At 46.3% G+C, this 16,952-nt stretch overlaps 1 protein-coding gene across 1 annotated transcript in view; it reads left to right on the forward strand.

Moving 5' to 3' along the window:
• The first annotated feature begins 558 nt into the window (after window positions 1-558).
• LOC147712219 (uncharacterized) overlaps window positions 559-16,952 on the forward strand; it is a 97,787-nt gene continuing 81,393 nt past the window's right edge. The window contains exon 1 of the mRNA XM_086919600.1: window positions 559-606. Within this exon, the coding sequence (XP_086775726.1) occupies window positions 559-606 (48 nt within the window). The remainder of the gene's footprint in view (window positions 607-16,952) is intronic.

Raw genomic sequence — 16,952 nt, forward strand, 5'->3', positions numbered from 1 at the left:
TTTCACTTTAGGCATTGATGGAACTCATTTGGTATCTGTTGATATACAAAGAGAAACCAAATCACTGATAGTAGAGGCAGACTATGGGCATATTGAATCATTAACGTTTAATATCAGAATAAATAACTCTCAGATTTGAATATTATTGGTAAAACTGCTGACTTTGATCTGAGATAAAGTTTTGCTAGTCACTGACAGTCTTCTCCCGGCAAAAAGATAGCTAATTATGTCCCACAAGCATATACAGAATTTCAAGAGGGCTAATCTTATCATATTTATCATTGTGCCACTGATCGGCTGCCTCAGGTGTAAATACGTCATGGCAGCATTTACCCACTCACAAATAAAGAAGATGCAGTATTGAAAGAATACCTAGAAGAAATTCTCACCAAGGGATTCACTTGCCATTCGGCTTTGCCTGCAGAGGTGCCAATATTTTTCATTCCTAAACCAGATGGTGAGTATCAACCAAGTGTGAACTATAGAGACCTAAGCACAGTTGCAATCTGCAGTACTCATCCTCTACTCCTTATTCTGGTTCTACTTCATTGAGTCAAGATGGTCATTGCATTTGCAAAGTTAGATATCCAATGTGCCTTTAGTCTGGTAAGGACCAAAAATGGTAGATGCACCTCAGTCCCAAATGTGTGCATTATGACTGCCTAGTTATATCGTTTGGCTGATATAAAGCCATGGCTCCCTTCCAATATCTAACAAATGATGTATTCAGAGATGCGTGACATATGTCCTTATTTATCTGGACAATATCTTAGTATTCACTGACATGTTGGACATCGCCAAGTTCAGAACTTCATGTGAGAGAAACTGTCCTTTTACAGAAAAAATAATTATTGCATACTAAGACAGAAACATTTATTTTTGGAGATCAACCGATAATCTATTCTTGATTTCTCATTTCCGATCAAGGGATTCAGATGGATTCTGAGAAGATCAAGGCCATTTTAGAATAACAGCCACCCACAAATGTTAAACAAATGCATGAGAACTGCTCTGCACAGGCAAAGGTCTGAAGATGCCCTTTCATGCTGCTCTGAATGATGTTCACCGCTATGAACTTGAATCTCTGGAATCAAAGGGGCGTTTATCTAGGCCTAGGTGTAGTTCTCATTGACACTTGTTGACTCCTGAGGACACAGGGGACAGGCCCTTTCAGGAAGGCTGTCTGTCAGGTGGGACTTTTCTCTTTGGGCTGTTAAATTCTAAAGGTCATATTGCCTGGAGTTGCTGCTTCTATCTACGAGGAAACCAACACAACAGTTGCAACTAAACATTTCTTATGCCCGCCTATGTGAAACTCTTCCTCATTCCTGTGTCTAGGAAGTGGAGAAGGCTCTGCAGAGCCAGAGCGTTGGAGATGCTGTCGGGTAATTCCTTTAACCAGTTGTAACTGGACATTTGTCTGTGGATCTTGTCTGCAGTTGTGGGGGGTGCGTTCCTACAGTTTGCACTTGTGGCCTGTTGTCCAAGAAGCCTTTTCTGAAAATACGGAGACGTTTGGAGCACCATAAAAGAAGCTACAAAAATGTATGTAAAATTGCGCCTTTGAACAATTTCCATCTATGGAGGACTGGGACACGGTGCTAATCCACCTAAATAAAGATTTAACCCCGCCCCATCTACATTTTATCAGTTTCACCACGCTAAAGTAATGCCTTTTGACCATGACATTTGAGTGACTACAAAATGAAGAGAATCCATCCATGTCTGACTGCAGTCTTGTCCCAGTTGAGATGTTTAACCTCCAAAAATGCTGTCTGTCTAAAGATAAAGTTTATTACCGGGACAAACTACCAACTTTTACCTGACTGTGATCCATCAAAGGTTATCTGTGAATAGTGCCACGGTTTTTCACATTCGATAGACTAAAATCAAGTTTTGACTTCCCATTTATTCTGTAACAAAGGTTTTTTGTTTTTCATATAAGGCCTGAATAATTAATTTCTCCTTCCTACTTTAGAAATTGTAAGCCACTTCTCTTTTACAAACTAAATTTTGTTTTGATATTTTTGCTCATGTCTCACATTTATGTTTCTCTGAGGAAGGCCATGCTGCTTGTATCAAGGTCGCAAGTGTGAGTGTGGGCATTCCTCACTTCTGCAGCGCCTGTATGTTGACTGTTTCTGTTTGGAGCTGCTACATGCAGGCAGCAAGGGGGATTTCTTACTTTAAATTCCAGTTGGGCCTAAAACAAAGGCTATTTTTAAGGGGCCATCAGCCCCCCTTTTGTTTGAATGTAGTCCTGGCTGGGTGCTGTCTGGAACTTAAAGCCTAGACACCAATGCAATGGAGGGGAAACAAATGTGCACAGCTTGTTATCACTTAACAGGTACTTAAGAGAAACTAAGATTTGGGGGCAAGCTTTTGACTATGTTTAATAACTGTTTATAAGAGATATTAAAGTTCTGTAAGAATGTCAGGTATATCGGTCAGTATGAGTATTAACATGAATAGCAATTAAATAGCATTAACTATTTTTTTTAAATGTAATTCTTTTATAGCACTACTCATCCCAATGTAGGGTGTCTGAGTGTTTACATCACACACACACATCATACATTGATATGCAAGTGTAGAAAGGTAGGATCCTTCTGCATGGTTACCCCCACTTCTTGCCTAGTGCTGTGATGGTTTCGGACTAGTCTGACTGGGATCCTGCTAATCAGGACGCCCAGTATCTCTGCTTTCTACCTTAAATTATTATGTTTAGCACTTAGGTACCTCCCAGATTGGATACTGAGGAACCCTTGTCAGTCCCTAGTATATGGTAGTAAGGTACCAAGGGCACAGGTATTCCAGAGGTCCCCCATGGGCTGAAGCATGTATTTGGCCACCCATGGGAGACCATTCAAACTGTAACTACAGGCCTGCCATTGCAGCCTGTGTAAACTTATTGTAGCACCACTTACCCTTTTCAGTACCCATCAATAACAACAGTTGAAAAAAAACAACAAGGTTCTAAAAAGGTCTTGCAGTTTGCATGCAGATCGCTGCTTACCATTTTATACTAGAAGGATTGTAATTTATAAACTCCAAGTATTAAAAGGATCATGTATGAAAAGTAGTAATCCACTTACCTGTCTATATAAAATAAAAATCTGTCTTCTGCATGTTACACGGTGTGCTTTGCAGTAGAACCATTAACCTGTTTCGCGCTGCACTAATTTTTGTGCTGTGCGGGCGTTTTATTGAGTGGGTGGAGATTGGACGACCCCAGGCCGTCCTCCGCACATGCCCGCCCGCCGTGACGTCGGACGGCCAGGGGCCGTCCAAAGCACACAAGGGGTTAACACTCTGCTACTCTAATGCGTCAAAACTGTGACTTCACAAAACACAGACCTCTTCACCGAGTGCATTAACTACCAGAGTTATCTTACCATTATTATGATTCCCAGAGACTTATGGGGCACACAAACCTCTCTGCAGCATGTGCCTTAACCCCAAAGGGTATTTGAAAATGTAGCCCCTGCAATCAATTAAGCCAGAACAAATCAACTGCTGGGTTTCTCCTTGTTGCCAACTTCTTGGTGGCACAGTCTTTACTGTATTAGTTGACTGTGAGACTGCTTTTCATGACTCTGCCCCTCATGACTCCACCTCCCTTTTATTGCTACACTTGCGCCCCTAATGTATGGGTTCCAGGAGTAAAGTTTTTCCACTTCCAGCACTAGGAGTGGGTGAAAGGTTAGGTGTGTGAGTAGGGGTACTGTCTAGGTCAATGCTTCTAAGAATTTGGCACCTGACAGCGCTTCTTGATACCGAGCACCCCACAATACCCGTTTTAGGCTTATTTCAATGCCACTGCTTTTTAAAAATAAATCTCACTTAGCTGGGGTGTCAGAAAGGATGGAGAAATAAACAGGTGCTCAAGTAAGGAATTGGGTTTCCCTGGGGACAGGTAGTGGCCCTGGGGATGTGCGGGGTGAGGATCCCATAATAGAGTCATGGACCTTCTTCTCTTCTTTCCAACACGTCACCACACTGCAACCGAACAGAGCGGCATAATAGCAACAAATAGCGATATTTATTGCTAAATGCGCTCAGCGCATTTTTTTTTATCGCCGGATATTATTGCAGAAATAACATGCATTTAGCAACGTTTATCTCTAATGCGATAAAATATCCGCCGATATCGGCTCAATGCGTGAATATCGCTGGAAATCCAGCGATATTCAGGCATTAACGCTAATATGGACTTAACCTGAATATCCACCTCCCATTGGATATACAGGTTAAGTCATGGTCTGAGCAGGCGTTAGGTTCTGGCGATAATCGCTCTTAGAGTGACTTTTTTAATCGCACAGCCTGTCTTGCTAATAGGTGATAGCTGTGTTAGCGACTGCTTTCAGTCGCTAACAGGTTGGGTACGCCCACTTTGCAAGTCATTAGCGGTAAATAGCGCTGACATGCAAAGTGGGCCCCAAACCGGTCGCTATCGCCTAAAAGCTGTCGCTAACTGCTGTTAGCAACAGCTTGCTGATAGGGCTTTAAAATTATTGCCGCTTTAGCGGGAAAAAGTCCTGCTAAAGCGGCGATAGTGCCCTTGCTAATATGCCCCACAGTCACTATGACATCACAGATTGCCATTTACCGCCCAGCTGCTTTCACAACGTCTGTGATAAGGCACAAAGTGATGGGGTCTTGGGAGATTCCCACGCCCGAAAGACCCGAGAACTCTGTCAGTGAACTGGTGTCAGAGCCAGCCCTGACAAGAAAGGCTGCTACCAATAACTTTCAGAAATATGTGTTGGTTGTTTACAGACTCATTGCAGTTAAAGCAGGTCCCAAAAAAACCTTTTGGAGTTTTGCACAGTTATGAAAGGCGTGGGACCCAACTTCTGTAAGAGCATGTAAGTGAGAATGCTTTTGCTTGACTTGCAGTTTAATTTACTTGAGTCGTTGGTTGTAAAGGTCAATAATGAGTATTGCTGCCAAAAAAAACATGTGTGACACCCTAAGTCTACCCTGGTTTTTAACCAACAAAACGTTTCCTTCTGGAACGAGTGGTATTGACGTAAACATTTTATGTATGGAATTGAAAATCCCAGCATTTTAAGTGCTGTTGGAAATATAAAACATGTGTTGCTCTTTTATTGGACTGGGTATAATGTTCTCTCTTTTTTCTAAAACAGCCGCAATATATTATTTACATTACATGTACTTAACCCAACATATATTATGTACTTTCCAAACATTTTGTTGCAGTGGTAACATGCCATTTCTTTGGATAGCTTCCTCGTGCCTTGGCTCTTTGGCCACGCCACACTCTGGCTCGGCTCGGCCCGCAGACTCCCTGGTTTACCCACGTCCACCTTCCTCTGTTACGTTATTTTGGGAGGCCTCTACCCGTGAACAGTGGAGATCTCTATGCTATCTTTGTCCAGCCCCTCCCGCCCGTGTCCCTCCGCTGTCTCCATGTGTACATTCATTCTGAGCCTCTTGTCACTCACTGAAGGTTAAACCCCGGCCTGTTTCAACATGGCACGCGTTCCTGGACAGCCACACTGGGGGATATTTAAAGCTGGTAAGACAACACAGTGGGGTACTGTAATGACCACTGATCCTGCCTGTGTGTAACCCGAGCATCAAAAACTAGTGTTGACTTCCTGGAAGGCGTGCCCGATAGATCGTGTAACACACAGGGGAATAACAAAGGCCCCTGCGGCGTAGGGTAGGGGGCAATCCTTTACTGGGTCCTCCGCAACCAGCTCAAGGCCAATAAATATCTGTGAGATTTGTGACATAAGGCGCCATCACATTCTGTGGGGGTGGGGGGGAGGGGGCGCACATCATTGTACATTACACCACTGGTGACACAAAGTACACGGCAACCCAGGCTTGGGGAAATACAACAAAAGAGTCAACAGTTCTGTGGGTGGGCAGGGTAAAGAACTCTTAATGGTATTATATAACTGAAACCTATAGGATGTGTGCCATATAATTCTAGAATGTGTATGTGGTGAATGTGTGGTCACTCTCCTGGTTGGACATCTGTTGCAAGTTTGGACAATGACACACAGGTGAAAAAGAAGATCGAAATTATTGAAGTACATCCAGTGTCCCCAGGCTCGCTAACCCGCAACGCCGGTTCTCAACGTTCTAATCCAAGCTCTCCCTCAGAGTTCTAAACGGGGCATACCAAGGCAGGAGGGAAAGGAAGGGGAGGGGACAGGTGAGAAGAGGTAAAACTGAAGGAAGGATTTTAACACATATCTCTGCTTAAGCAAGAGTGAAACATTAGAGAGCAAAACATACTGGAAAGAGTAGGCATACATAACAAGGATTCAAAACAAGCATTGGAAATGCAATAGGTCTCGCATTAGGAAAGTTTGAGCTATTGGTATTGTAAATGACACTTTTTTTATTTATGGGTTGGTTTTGAAAGTAGCAAAATTAATAGCTTTGTCAGTTACAATGTCAATAGTTTTAACTTTTGCAAATGTGACACCTATAGCATTTGTAATGCAATGTGTGTTGTATTTACGTGACTTAGATGTCTTGATATTACAAATAACAATGGCTTTTAATTTTGTAAATAATTAATACTTAAATAAAAGTTATTGTAATGTATAATGGCAATAGCTTAAACGTTTGTAAATAACTTTTGTGAAGATTATGTTCAGTGTATTTTATTGTGACGAAAATCCAAGAACATTGCATTTGCACCTACACACACACAGAGCCACACACATATAGATGTGGTGGTGGTGGATCTGGGGGATATGGTGGTGGTGGATGTGGTGGTGGTGGTAATGGTGGATGTGGTGGTGATGGTGGTGGATGTGGGGTGGATGTGGTGGTGGATGTGGTGGTGGTGGTGGATGTGGTGGAGGTGGTGGATGTGGTGGTGATGTGGTGGATGTGCTGGATGTGGTGGTGGTGGATGTGGTGGTTGTGGATGTGGTGGATGTGGTGGTGGATGTGGTGGTGGGTGTGGTGGATGTGGTTGCGGTGGATGCGGTGGCGGATGAGGTGGCGGATGAGGTGGTGGATGTGCTGGTGGATGTGGTGGTGGTGGATGCAGTGGTGGATGTGGTGGTGGTGGTGGATGTGGTGGTGGATGTGGTGGTGGTGGATGCGGTGGATGTGGTGGTGGTGGATGCGGTGGAAGTGGTGGTGGATGTGGTGGTGGATGTGGTGGTGGATTTCATGGTGGATGTGGAGGTGATGGTGGATGTGGTGGTGGATGTGGTGGTGGATGTGGTGGTGGTGGTGGATGTGATGGTGGATGTGATGGTGGATGTGGTGGTGATGGTGGATGCGGTGGTGGTGGAAGTGATGGTGGTGGGTGTGGTGGATGTAGTGGTGGTGGATGCGGTGGTGGATGAGGTGGTGGATGAGGTGGTGGTGGATGTGGTGGTGGATGTGGTGGTGGATGTGGTGGTGGTGGATGCGGTGGTGGATGTGGTGGTGGTGGTGGTGGATGTGGTGGTGGTGGATGCGGTGGATGTGGTGGTGGATGTGGTGGTGGATGTGATGGTGGATGTGATGGTGGATGTGGTGGTGGTGGTGGATGCGGTGGTGGTGGTGGATGCGGTGGTGGATGAGGTGGTGGATGAGGTGGTGGTGGATGTGGTGTTGGATGTGGTGGTGGATGTGGTGGTGGTGGATGCAGTGGTGGATGTGGTGGTGGTGGTGGATGTGGTGGTGGTGGATGCGGTGGAAGTGGTGGATGTGGTAGTGGATGTGGTGGTGGATGTGGTGGTGGTGGATGCGGTGGAAGTGGTGGTGGATGTGGTGGTGGTGGATGTGGTGGTGGTGGATGTGGTGGTGGATGTGGTGGTGGATTTCATGGTGGATGTGGAGGTGATGGTGGATGTGGTGGTGGATGTGGTGGTGGATGTGGTGGTGGATGTGATGGTGGATGTGATGGTGGTGGATGTGGTGGTGGTGGATGTGGTGGTGGTGGATTTCATGGTGGATGTGGAGGTGATGGTGGATGTGGTGGTGGATGTGGTGGTGGATGTGGTGGTGGTGGTGGATGTGATGGTGGATGTGATGGTGGATGTGGTGGTGATGGTGGATGCGGTGGTGTTGGAAGTGATGGTGGTGGGTGTGGTGGATGTAGTGGTGGTGGATGAGGTGGTGGATGTGGTGGTGGATGTGGTGGTGGTGGATGCGGTGGTGGATGTGGTGGTGGTGGTGGTGGATGCGGTGGAAGTGGTGGATGTGGTGGTGGATGTGGTGGTGGATGTGGTGGTGGATGCGGTGGATGTGGTGGTTGCCTTCCGCAAGGCCACTAAAACTCATTTATTTTCTGAGCTTTGTTAAATCCTTCACTCCCCAATTTCTTAATAATTATTTCTGTTCCCCAGTTGTGTTGTGTTCGCCACCTTGTCGGTGCGCCGGGACGCTCCTTCGCTGGAGCAGCCGTGCGCAATACAAATAGCACTAACATAACATAACATAACATAACATGGTGGATGTGATGGTGGTGGTGGTGGATGTGGTGGTGGATGTGGTGGTGGATGCGGTGGTGGTGGATGTGGTGGTGGATGCGGTGGTGGATGCGGTGGTGGTGGTGGATGCGGTGGTGGTGGTTGTAGTGGATGTGGTGGTGGATGTAGTGGTGGTGGGTGTGGTGGTGGTGGTTTATGCGGTGGTGGTAGATGCGGTGGTGGTGGATGTGGTGGATGTGGTGGTGGATGTGGTGTATGTGGTGGTGGATGTGGCGGTGGATGTCATGGTGGATGTGGAGGTGATGGTGGATGTCATGGTGGATGTGGAGGTGATGGTGGATGTGATGGTGGATGTGGTGGTGGTGGGGGTGGTGGATGTGATGGTGGATGTGGTGGTGATGGTGGATGTCATGGTGGATGTGGAGGTGATGGTGGATGTGATGGTGGATGTGGTGGTGGTGGGGGTGGTGGATGTGATGGTGGATGTGGTGGTGATGGTGGATGTGGTGGTGATGTGGTGGATGTGGTGGTGGTGGATGTGGTGGTTGTGGATGTGGTGAAAGTGGTGGTGGATGTGGTGGTGGAAGTGATGGTGGTGGGTGTGGTGGATGTGGTGGTGGTGGATGCGGTGGTGGATGAGGTGGTGGATGAGGTGGTGGATGTGGTGGTGGATGTGGTGGTGGTGGATGCAGTGGTGGATGTGGTGGTGGTGGTGGATGTGGTGGTGGATGCGGTGGAAGTGGTGGATGTGGTGGTGGATGTGGTTGTGGATGTGGTGGTGGATGTGGTGGTGGATGCAGTGGTGGTGGTGGATGTGGCGGTGGTGGATGTGGTGGTGGTGGATGTGGTGGTGGTGGATGTGGCGGTGGTGGATGTGGTGGTGGATGCAGTGGTGGATGTGGTGGTGGATGTCATGGTGGATGTGGGTGTGATGGTGGATGTGGTGGTGGTGGATGCGGTGGTGAAGTGGTGGTGGATGTGGTGGTGGTGGATGTGGTGGTGGATGTGGTGTTGGATGTGGTGGTGGATGTGGTGGTGGATGTGATGGTGGATGCGGTGGATGTGGTGGTGGTGGATGCGGTGGATGTGGTGGATGCGGTGGTGGATGATGGAGTGGTGGTTGTTGTGCATGTGGTGGTGGATGTGGTGGTGATGGTGGATGTGGTGGTGGATGCGGTGGATGTGGTGGTGGTGGATGCGGTGGATGTGGTGGTGGTGGTGGATGCGGTGGTGGTTGTAGTGGATGTGGTGGTGGGTGTGGTGGTGGTGGTGGATGCGGTGGTGGTGGATGTGGTGGTGGTGGATGCGGTGGTGGATGTGGTGGTGGTTGATGCGGTGGTGGTGGATGCGGTGGGGGTGGATGCGGTGGTGGTGGATGCGGTGGAAGTGGTGGATGTGGTGGTGGATGTGGTGGTGGTGGTGGATGCGGTGGTGGATGTGGTGGTGGATGTGGTGGTGGATGCGGTGGATGTGGTGGTGGTGGTGGATGTGATGGTGGATGTGATGGTGGATGTGGTCGTGGTGGTGGATGTGGTGGTGGATGTGGTGGTGGATGTGGTGGTGGATGCGGTGGTGGATGCGGTGGTGGTGGTGGATGTGGTGGTGGATGCGGTGGTGAATGCGGTGGTGGTGGTGGATGCAGTGGTGTTGGTTGTAGTGGATGTGGTGGTGGATGTAGTGGTGGTGGGTGTGGTGGTGGTGGATGTGGTGGTGGATGTGGTGTATGTGGTGGTGGATGTGGTGGATGTGGTGGTGGATGTGGTGTATGTGGTGGTGGATGTGGTGTATGTGGTGGTGGATGTGGCGGTGGATGTCATGGTGGATGTGGAGGTGATGGTGGATGGGATGGTGGATGTGGTGGTGGTGGGGGTGGTGGATGTGATGGTGGATGTGGTGGTGATGTGGTGGATGCGGTGGTGGTGGATGTGCTGGTTGTGGATGTGGTGAAAGTGGTAGTGGATGTGGTGGTGGAAGTGATGGTGGTGGGTGTGGTGGATGTGGTGGTGGTGGATGAGGTGGTGGATGAGGTGGTGGATGTGGTGGTGGATGTGGTGGTGGTGGATGCGGTGGTGGATGTGGTGGTGGTGGTGGTGGATGTGGTGGTGGTGGATACAGTGGAAGTGGTGGATGTGGTGGTGGATGTGGTTGTGGATGTGGTGGTGGATGTGGTGGTGGATGCGGTGGTGGTGGTGGATGTGGTGGTGGATGTGGCGGTGGTGGATGTGGTGGTGGTGGATGTGGCAGTGGTGGATGTGGTGGTGGTGGATGTGGTGGTGGATGCGGTGGTGGATGTGGCGGTGGATGTCATGGTGGATGTGGGTGTGATGGTGGATGTGGTGGTGGTGGATGCGGTGGTGAAGTGGTGGTGGATGTGGTGGTGGTGGATGTGGATGTGGTGGTGGATGTGGTGGTGGATGTGGTGGTGGATGTGGTGGTGGATGTGATGGTGGATGTGGTGTGGTGGATGCGGTGGATGTGGTGGATGCGGTGGTGGTGGTGGATGCAGTGGTGGTGGATGGGGTGGTGGTTGTAGTGGATGTGGATGTGGTGGTGATGGTGGATGTGGTGGTGGGTGCGGTGGATGTGGTGGTGGTGGATGCGGTGGATGTGTTGGATGCGGTGGTGGTGGTGGATGCGGTGGTGGTGGATGGGGTGGTGGTTGTAGTGGATGTGGTGGTGGTGGTGGTGGATGCGGTGGTGGTGGATGTGGTGGTGGTGGATGCGGTGGTGGATGAGGTGGTGGATGAGGTGGTGGATGAGGTGGTGGATGAGGTGGTGGATGTGGTGGTGGATGTGGTGGTGGTGGATGCGGTGGTGGTAGATGCGGTGGTGGTGGATGCGGTGAAAGTGGTGGATGTGGTGGTGGATGTGGTGGTGGATGTGGTGGTGGTGGATGCGGTGGATGTGGTGGTGGTGGTGGATGTGGTGGTGGTGGATGTGGTGGTGGATGTGGCGGTGGTGGATGTGGCAGTGGTGGATGTGGCGGTGGTGGATGTGGTGGTGGTGGATGTGGTAGTGGATGCGGTGGTGGATGTGGCGGTGGATGTCATGGTGGATGTGGATGTGATGGTGGATGTGGTGGTGGTGGATGCGGTGGTGAAATGGTGGTGGATGTGGTGATTGAAAAAATCTTTTTAAACCAAAATAGTTGAGAAACATGTACAGTAAAAGGATTTTCCCAATAAAACAATATATATACATATGTTCTTGAGTTAAGAACTTCCAAAAATCTTTATGGGTAGAGTTAAAGTTTCCTGCTGAACTCACTCGTTTGGTGGTTTATGTGGTTGACATAAAACATTTTGCAGGGCTGCTCTTCGCTCCCTGTTCAGGTCTGACAACCTGTCACACTTTCTACACTCACCTTGACTCAGATTTAAATCAGATTTATAAAAACTATTTCCACATTTTCACTACCACTCCAATAAGCATTATTTTACAATTTAAGCAAGCAATACACGAAAATAGACTACAGAAAAACTAAAGATTGATTGAGAAGTTGTATTAAGCAAATTACCCAGAAGGGTGTTCTGGCACGAAGAGAAAACAAAAATGGAGAAGAGAGAACAGAAATCATAGTTTGCTGCCCTATGGAAACAGATGGGCTTTCAGGTTGTATCAGAACACTGATAAACTACTTTCCTAGTGAAGAACAGAAGGGAGTTCATTCCATAATTTGGGGGTCCAAGAAGAATTAGTCACAACCTCTTACTCTAGTCCTGAGAATTTCAAGGAATAGATGAAAATTCTCAGCAGGTAAGCTTAATAATGCACACGGAAGAGTAGATCTAAAGTTTGTCTGGAATGTAATTCGGTCTAGTGCCATAGAAAGCTCGATGAGAGAATCAGAGGCCTTTAAATACAAACAGCAGCTAAAGCGGAAGCCAATGCAAGCAAGAAAAGACGTGCAGATGCTGGAGAATAACAAGGAAGTTTAAGCAGAAAGGCTGTTGTGCTCTGCGCAATTTGAAACTGTTTTACAACATAAGGAAGAGCACCCAAGTAAAGAGTTGCCATAGTCCAGGCCACGTGATAAACTAAGTGCGTTGACCACTGTTTTCTGACAGCTGAGAGGAAGGAGATGAGGGTTTTCGGAGGACCTGAACACAATAACAAGAATGGCAAAGAACAAATAAAGCAAAAAACAAAACGGACCCGACCAAGCTAAGATTTATGGAGGTAAATCTTTCGCGTTGTCAGTGCTGAGGGAGGGAGGCGAGGGAGGGAGGAGAAATACGAGCCGGCCTGCCGGCCGTGAGACGTGTGAAGGAGGGGGCGGGGGGACGGATACCTTTGAAGTGAAGCTAAGCTTCACTTCAAAGGTGTGGGAGGAGTGCGGCTGAGTGAACAGACGGCGATTTGGTGATGTGCACGCGCATTTTAGGTCAATGCGCTTGCGCATTGACCTAAAAGCCACGGGCACAGCACCAAATCGCCCAGTTAGGTAAAGTCTGTTTAAGACGCTATAGTCTCGCCTCTTCAATGCGCCTGCGCATTGAGAGGCGAGACCTAAAAAGCCCCAAGCAGGGATGAGTAATTGCTCTAATGGTAATAACGGTAATTTGGTAGAGGCAGGAACAATAACATTTCAGTTGAGAGCATAAGAGTCTCAATATAGTCCTAAAGGGAAACACATCATTTTTAGTGTATTACATAATCTTTTTGCCAAGTGGGAGGACAACTTTGCCTTTTCTCCTCCTAATCCCTTCTAGAGATGGACGGAGATGATCCTTGGGGTATGAGCTTAGGGGGACAGTCAACCGACCTATCCATGCTCCACATGCGGCCACTATCCAAAATTACTTCATTCTTTTTCACTTGCTTGATCCTCTCTGTTTCATAGAACTTGTGAATTTGTTCTGACTGTTAATAGGTCTTTTGACAAGCACCCGTTGCCCCTCGTTCAACTCCTGGTTCCTCACACCCCACGTATCATCATACCACTTCTTGTACTTGTCTTGGTGTAGAGCCATTTTCTTTTGATGCTCCCCTGCTCCTTCTCCACTCCTATGTCATTAAATAACCATTTAGGGACCAGTTTAGTACCTGGTTTCCTCCCTCCCTGGATCTCGAAAGGAGATACTCCAATTACACTGTTAGGAGTGGTGTGGTAGGATCACAACATGCCTTTGACTGTCTGTGCCAGAGGTTTCCATCCCGCAATAGCTAACTGCAAAGATTCCTTCAACATTCTGTTGCAACGTTCCACTAACCCATTGGCTTTAGGACAATATAGTGGAATTTCAACATGTTGAATTGACAAATCAGCAATGAATGCCTTCATTTCTTCAGAACAGAACTTGCCCGATTATCTGTGATGAGAGTATAGGGTATCCCTTCTGAGGTAAAAGTCTCTGACAGAAATGCTATTAAGCTTTTAGTATTGATGTTATTAATACAGCTTAATGAAATCCAGTGAGGATAGTAATCAACTAAGAACAATAAATACCTGTTTTGTACACCCAAGTCATTGATGGGACCTACAATATCCTGTACCAATTTGTCCCACGGACAGGGAGGCACAGTAATGGGCTGAAGTGAGGTTTTATGCGCCCATTTGGACTAATCACTCACACTGCACGCATAGCAATCTCTACCTTTGCTCTACACCATAGATTCCATGTAAGGAAACCAGTAATTCACCCTGACTCTCTTCTTGGTTAAGCTCCTCCCATGGTGGCCTTCATGGACCAGGTCAACAATACATTCTGTTTGACCTAGTGGAGGTATCCATTTTCTGGACCTGAGAATAAGGTCACCATCCACCAATAACTCATGTCTTAAGTTCCAAAAAGATTGCAACTCTGCAGGTAGGTTATTGCATTTCTGGGGCCAACCATTCACTACTTTCGCTTTCACAGCACCCAACGTTGTATCTTTTATCATGCACTCAACCCATTCATCATATAATGGCTGGAACGGGTATAGCTAAGATAGTATTAGCTTGATTGAAGGTATCCTCTTAGTACTGTTGGATGGGCATCCTAGACAAATAGTTCACTATCAGATTTTTCTCCACAGGAACATATTTCATTTTGAAATGGAAAAACTGCAACCCAAAAATCCAACTGAAAATGTGTGTCTCTATCTCGTTTCTGAAAAAACTCTCTATCTCTATCTCGTTTCTGAAAAAAATAAAATTAGCGGTCTATGGTCTGTTCTAAGGTGGAAGGATAAGCCTCACAGGTAAAATTTCAAGTGGTTAATTACCCAAAATCAAGCCAAAGCATCTTTCTCCACAGTATTGTAGCTGAGGTCAGCATTTCTTAACGCCCTGAAGGTGAATGCTATAATCCTCTCTGAACCATTCCCCATTTAGGAAAAGGTCACTCCTAAACCTTTGTTGCTAGCATCCATGGTTAGCACAGTTTTAGATTTCACATTAAAGTTTCCTATGCTGGAGGCTTTGATAATGGCTAGTTTAACACTTTCAAAAGATTCAATGTGTTTCTCTCTCTATTCAAAGTCAGTACCTTTCTATAATAATGCTCTCATGGGTTCTACTTGATATGACTTTTTTCACATATTTGGACATATATTCCGCCAATCATAAAAATTATTGATTTCATCCCTGGCAGAGGGAATAGGGGCATTCTTTATCACTTCTACCAAATTAAGTATAGGTTTGATTTCCTCATTGGATATGGTATGTCCCATGTATTTTACAGAGGTAACCCCAATTTTGCACTTATCTCTCTTGATCGTAAGTCCTGGCTCGTGTACAGAACAACTTGGTGATACGCCTGAGATAGGTCAAGCACACTAAATCATTTATCATCATATATGAGACTGAGCATTTCATTTAACTGTGCCAGGGGGTACCTGTCTGGGAACTCAAAATGATAAGGGAAAGACAATCGGTGCACTCAGTCTCTCCTATGACCCCTTGCTCTACCAGTTTGTCTAAATCGTTTTAAAGGTGCCTGCATCGTCAATGGAACTGGCCTAGTTTTGTGTATGACTGGTACAGCTGTGGGTTTCAATTATATTTTGTGAGCAACATCTTTAAGTGAACTTAACTTCTCAGTGAACACACCTGGGAATTCATCACAGATCTGTTTCCCTACTCCTCTTCTATCAAGAAGTAAAATGTGTTCTTTATTGATAGGGTCCAGTTTTATGTCTAGGGGCCAGATGTAGGTCACCAAATACCGGTCGGTAACGGCCGATTTCGGCCGTTACCGATCGGTATTTGGTGATTGAGATGTAGGGGCCCAAACTTTTACAGAATCGGTAAATTTACTGATTCGGTAAATTTACCGATTCTGTAAAATACCGATTCAGTAAATTTACTGAATCAGTAAATCAAAATGTAGGTGGCACTGGAAACAGTGCCATAGGCCCCTAAGAATTTGTTATTTACCATGTAATACTATTACATGGTAAATAACGAATTCCTGTGTACATGCACATCTGTGCATGTACACCTGTGCCATGTGGCACACAGACATGCCCTAAGGGCACGTATGTGTATCACATGGCACATAAGCCTGAATCAGGGGTGCAACAGGCTGTCAAAGTGACACCCTGTCCCCCTTGTCAATTAGGTAATTTTACAGAATCGGTATTTACCGATTCGGTAATTGCCATTGGTTCATATGGGCTTCAAAGCCCATAGGAATCAATGGCATTTACCGAATTTTACAGATTCGGTAAATTAATCGGTAAAAATACCTACATAGCATTTACCGATTTGTAAATACCGAATGAGTAAAATTCAGTATTTACGAAGCGCTAAATGCTATTTACCTATATCTGGCCCTAGGTCTTTCTGGTGATTCCACCCAAACAAGCTTCAACCTTGTTTAGTGAGGTAAACCTTCCCTACTGTGTGTCTGTCTTTGAAAGATATCCTCACCTTGATCATGCTCTCCAATGGTAAAGGTTCTCGCTTGAACCCCCCTGGTTTGATTCCAGCTGGTTCTAATGTGTAGTCCTTTCCCTGCATTCTTTCATGGAAAGTCCTACTGTCAATCAGTGTGTATGGTGTCATGAGTCAGCAAATATACTCATCTTTACACCATCCAACAATATGTCACATGTGGGATAATTGGTTTTCGCATCTGTTTCAAAACATTTTACTTGAAAAAGAAATCTTTTATTTTCCCCAATCTCATCTTCATAATTTGGTCCAATAACATTGACACTCTTATCACCTTCTATAAAGCCTTTAGCAAAGTGACCCCTTTTGTTACATTTCCTACATATGACTCCTCATTTAGGACATCTAGGGCTATTAGCTAAATGTTTATTGCTCCCACACCTAAAACATTTTAGTTTCCTCCTGGTTTTGCTGTTGTGTGGCAACTGTTAATTTTTTATCTTACATACTTCTTCAACTTCTTTTTGGATGTACACATACCCATTGTTTTTTTGTGGGTAAGTGGTTAATTTCATCTCCTTTTTTACACACAAAGCTGTATGTTCAATGCTTTTTGCTACATTTATAGCTTCAGTTAGATTAGGCTTTAACAATAACAGTTTTTCCTGTACCTTATGGTCGTTAGTACACTTAACCAATTGGTCAATTAAGGG

Source organism: Lissotriton vulgaris, chromosome 5 (genome assembly GCF_964263255.1).
Source record: "Lissotriton vulgaris chromosome 5, aLisVul1.2, whole genome shotgun sequence".
NCBI lineage: Eukaryota > Metazoa > Chordata > Amphibia > Caudata > Salamandridae > Lissotriton > Lissotriton vulgaris.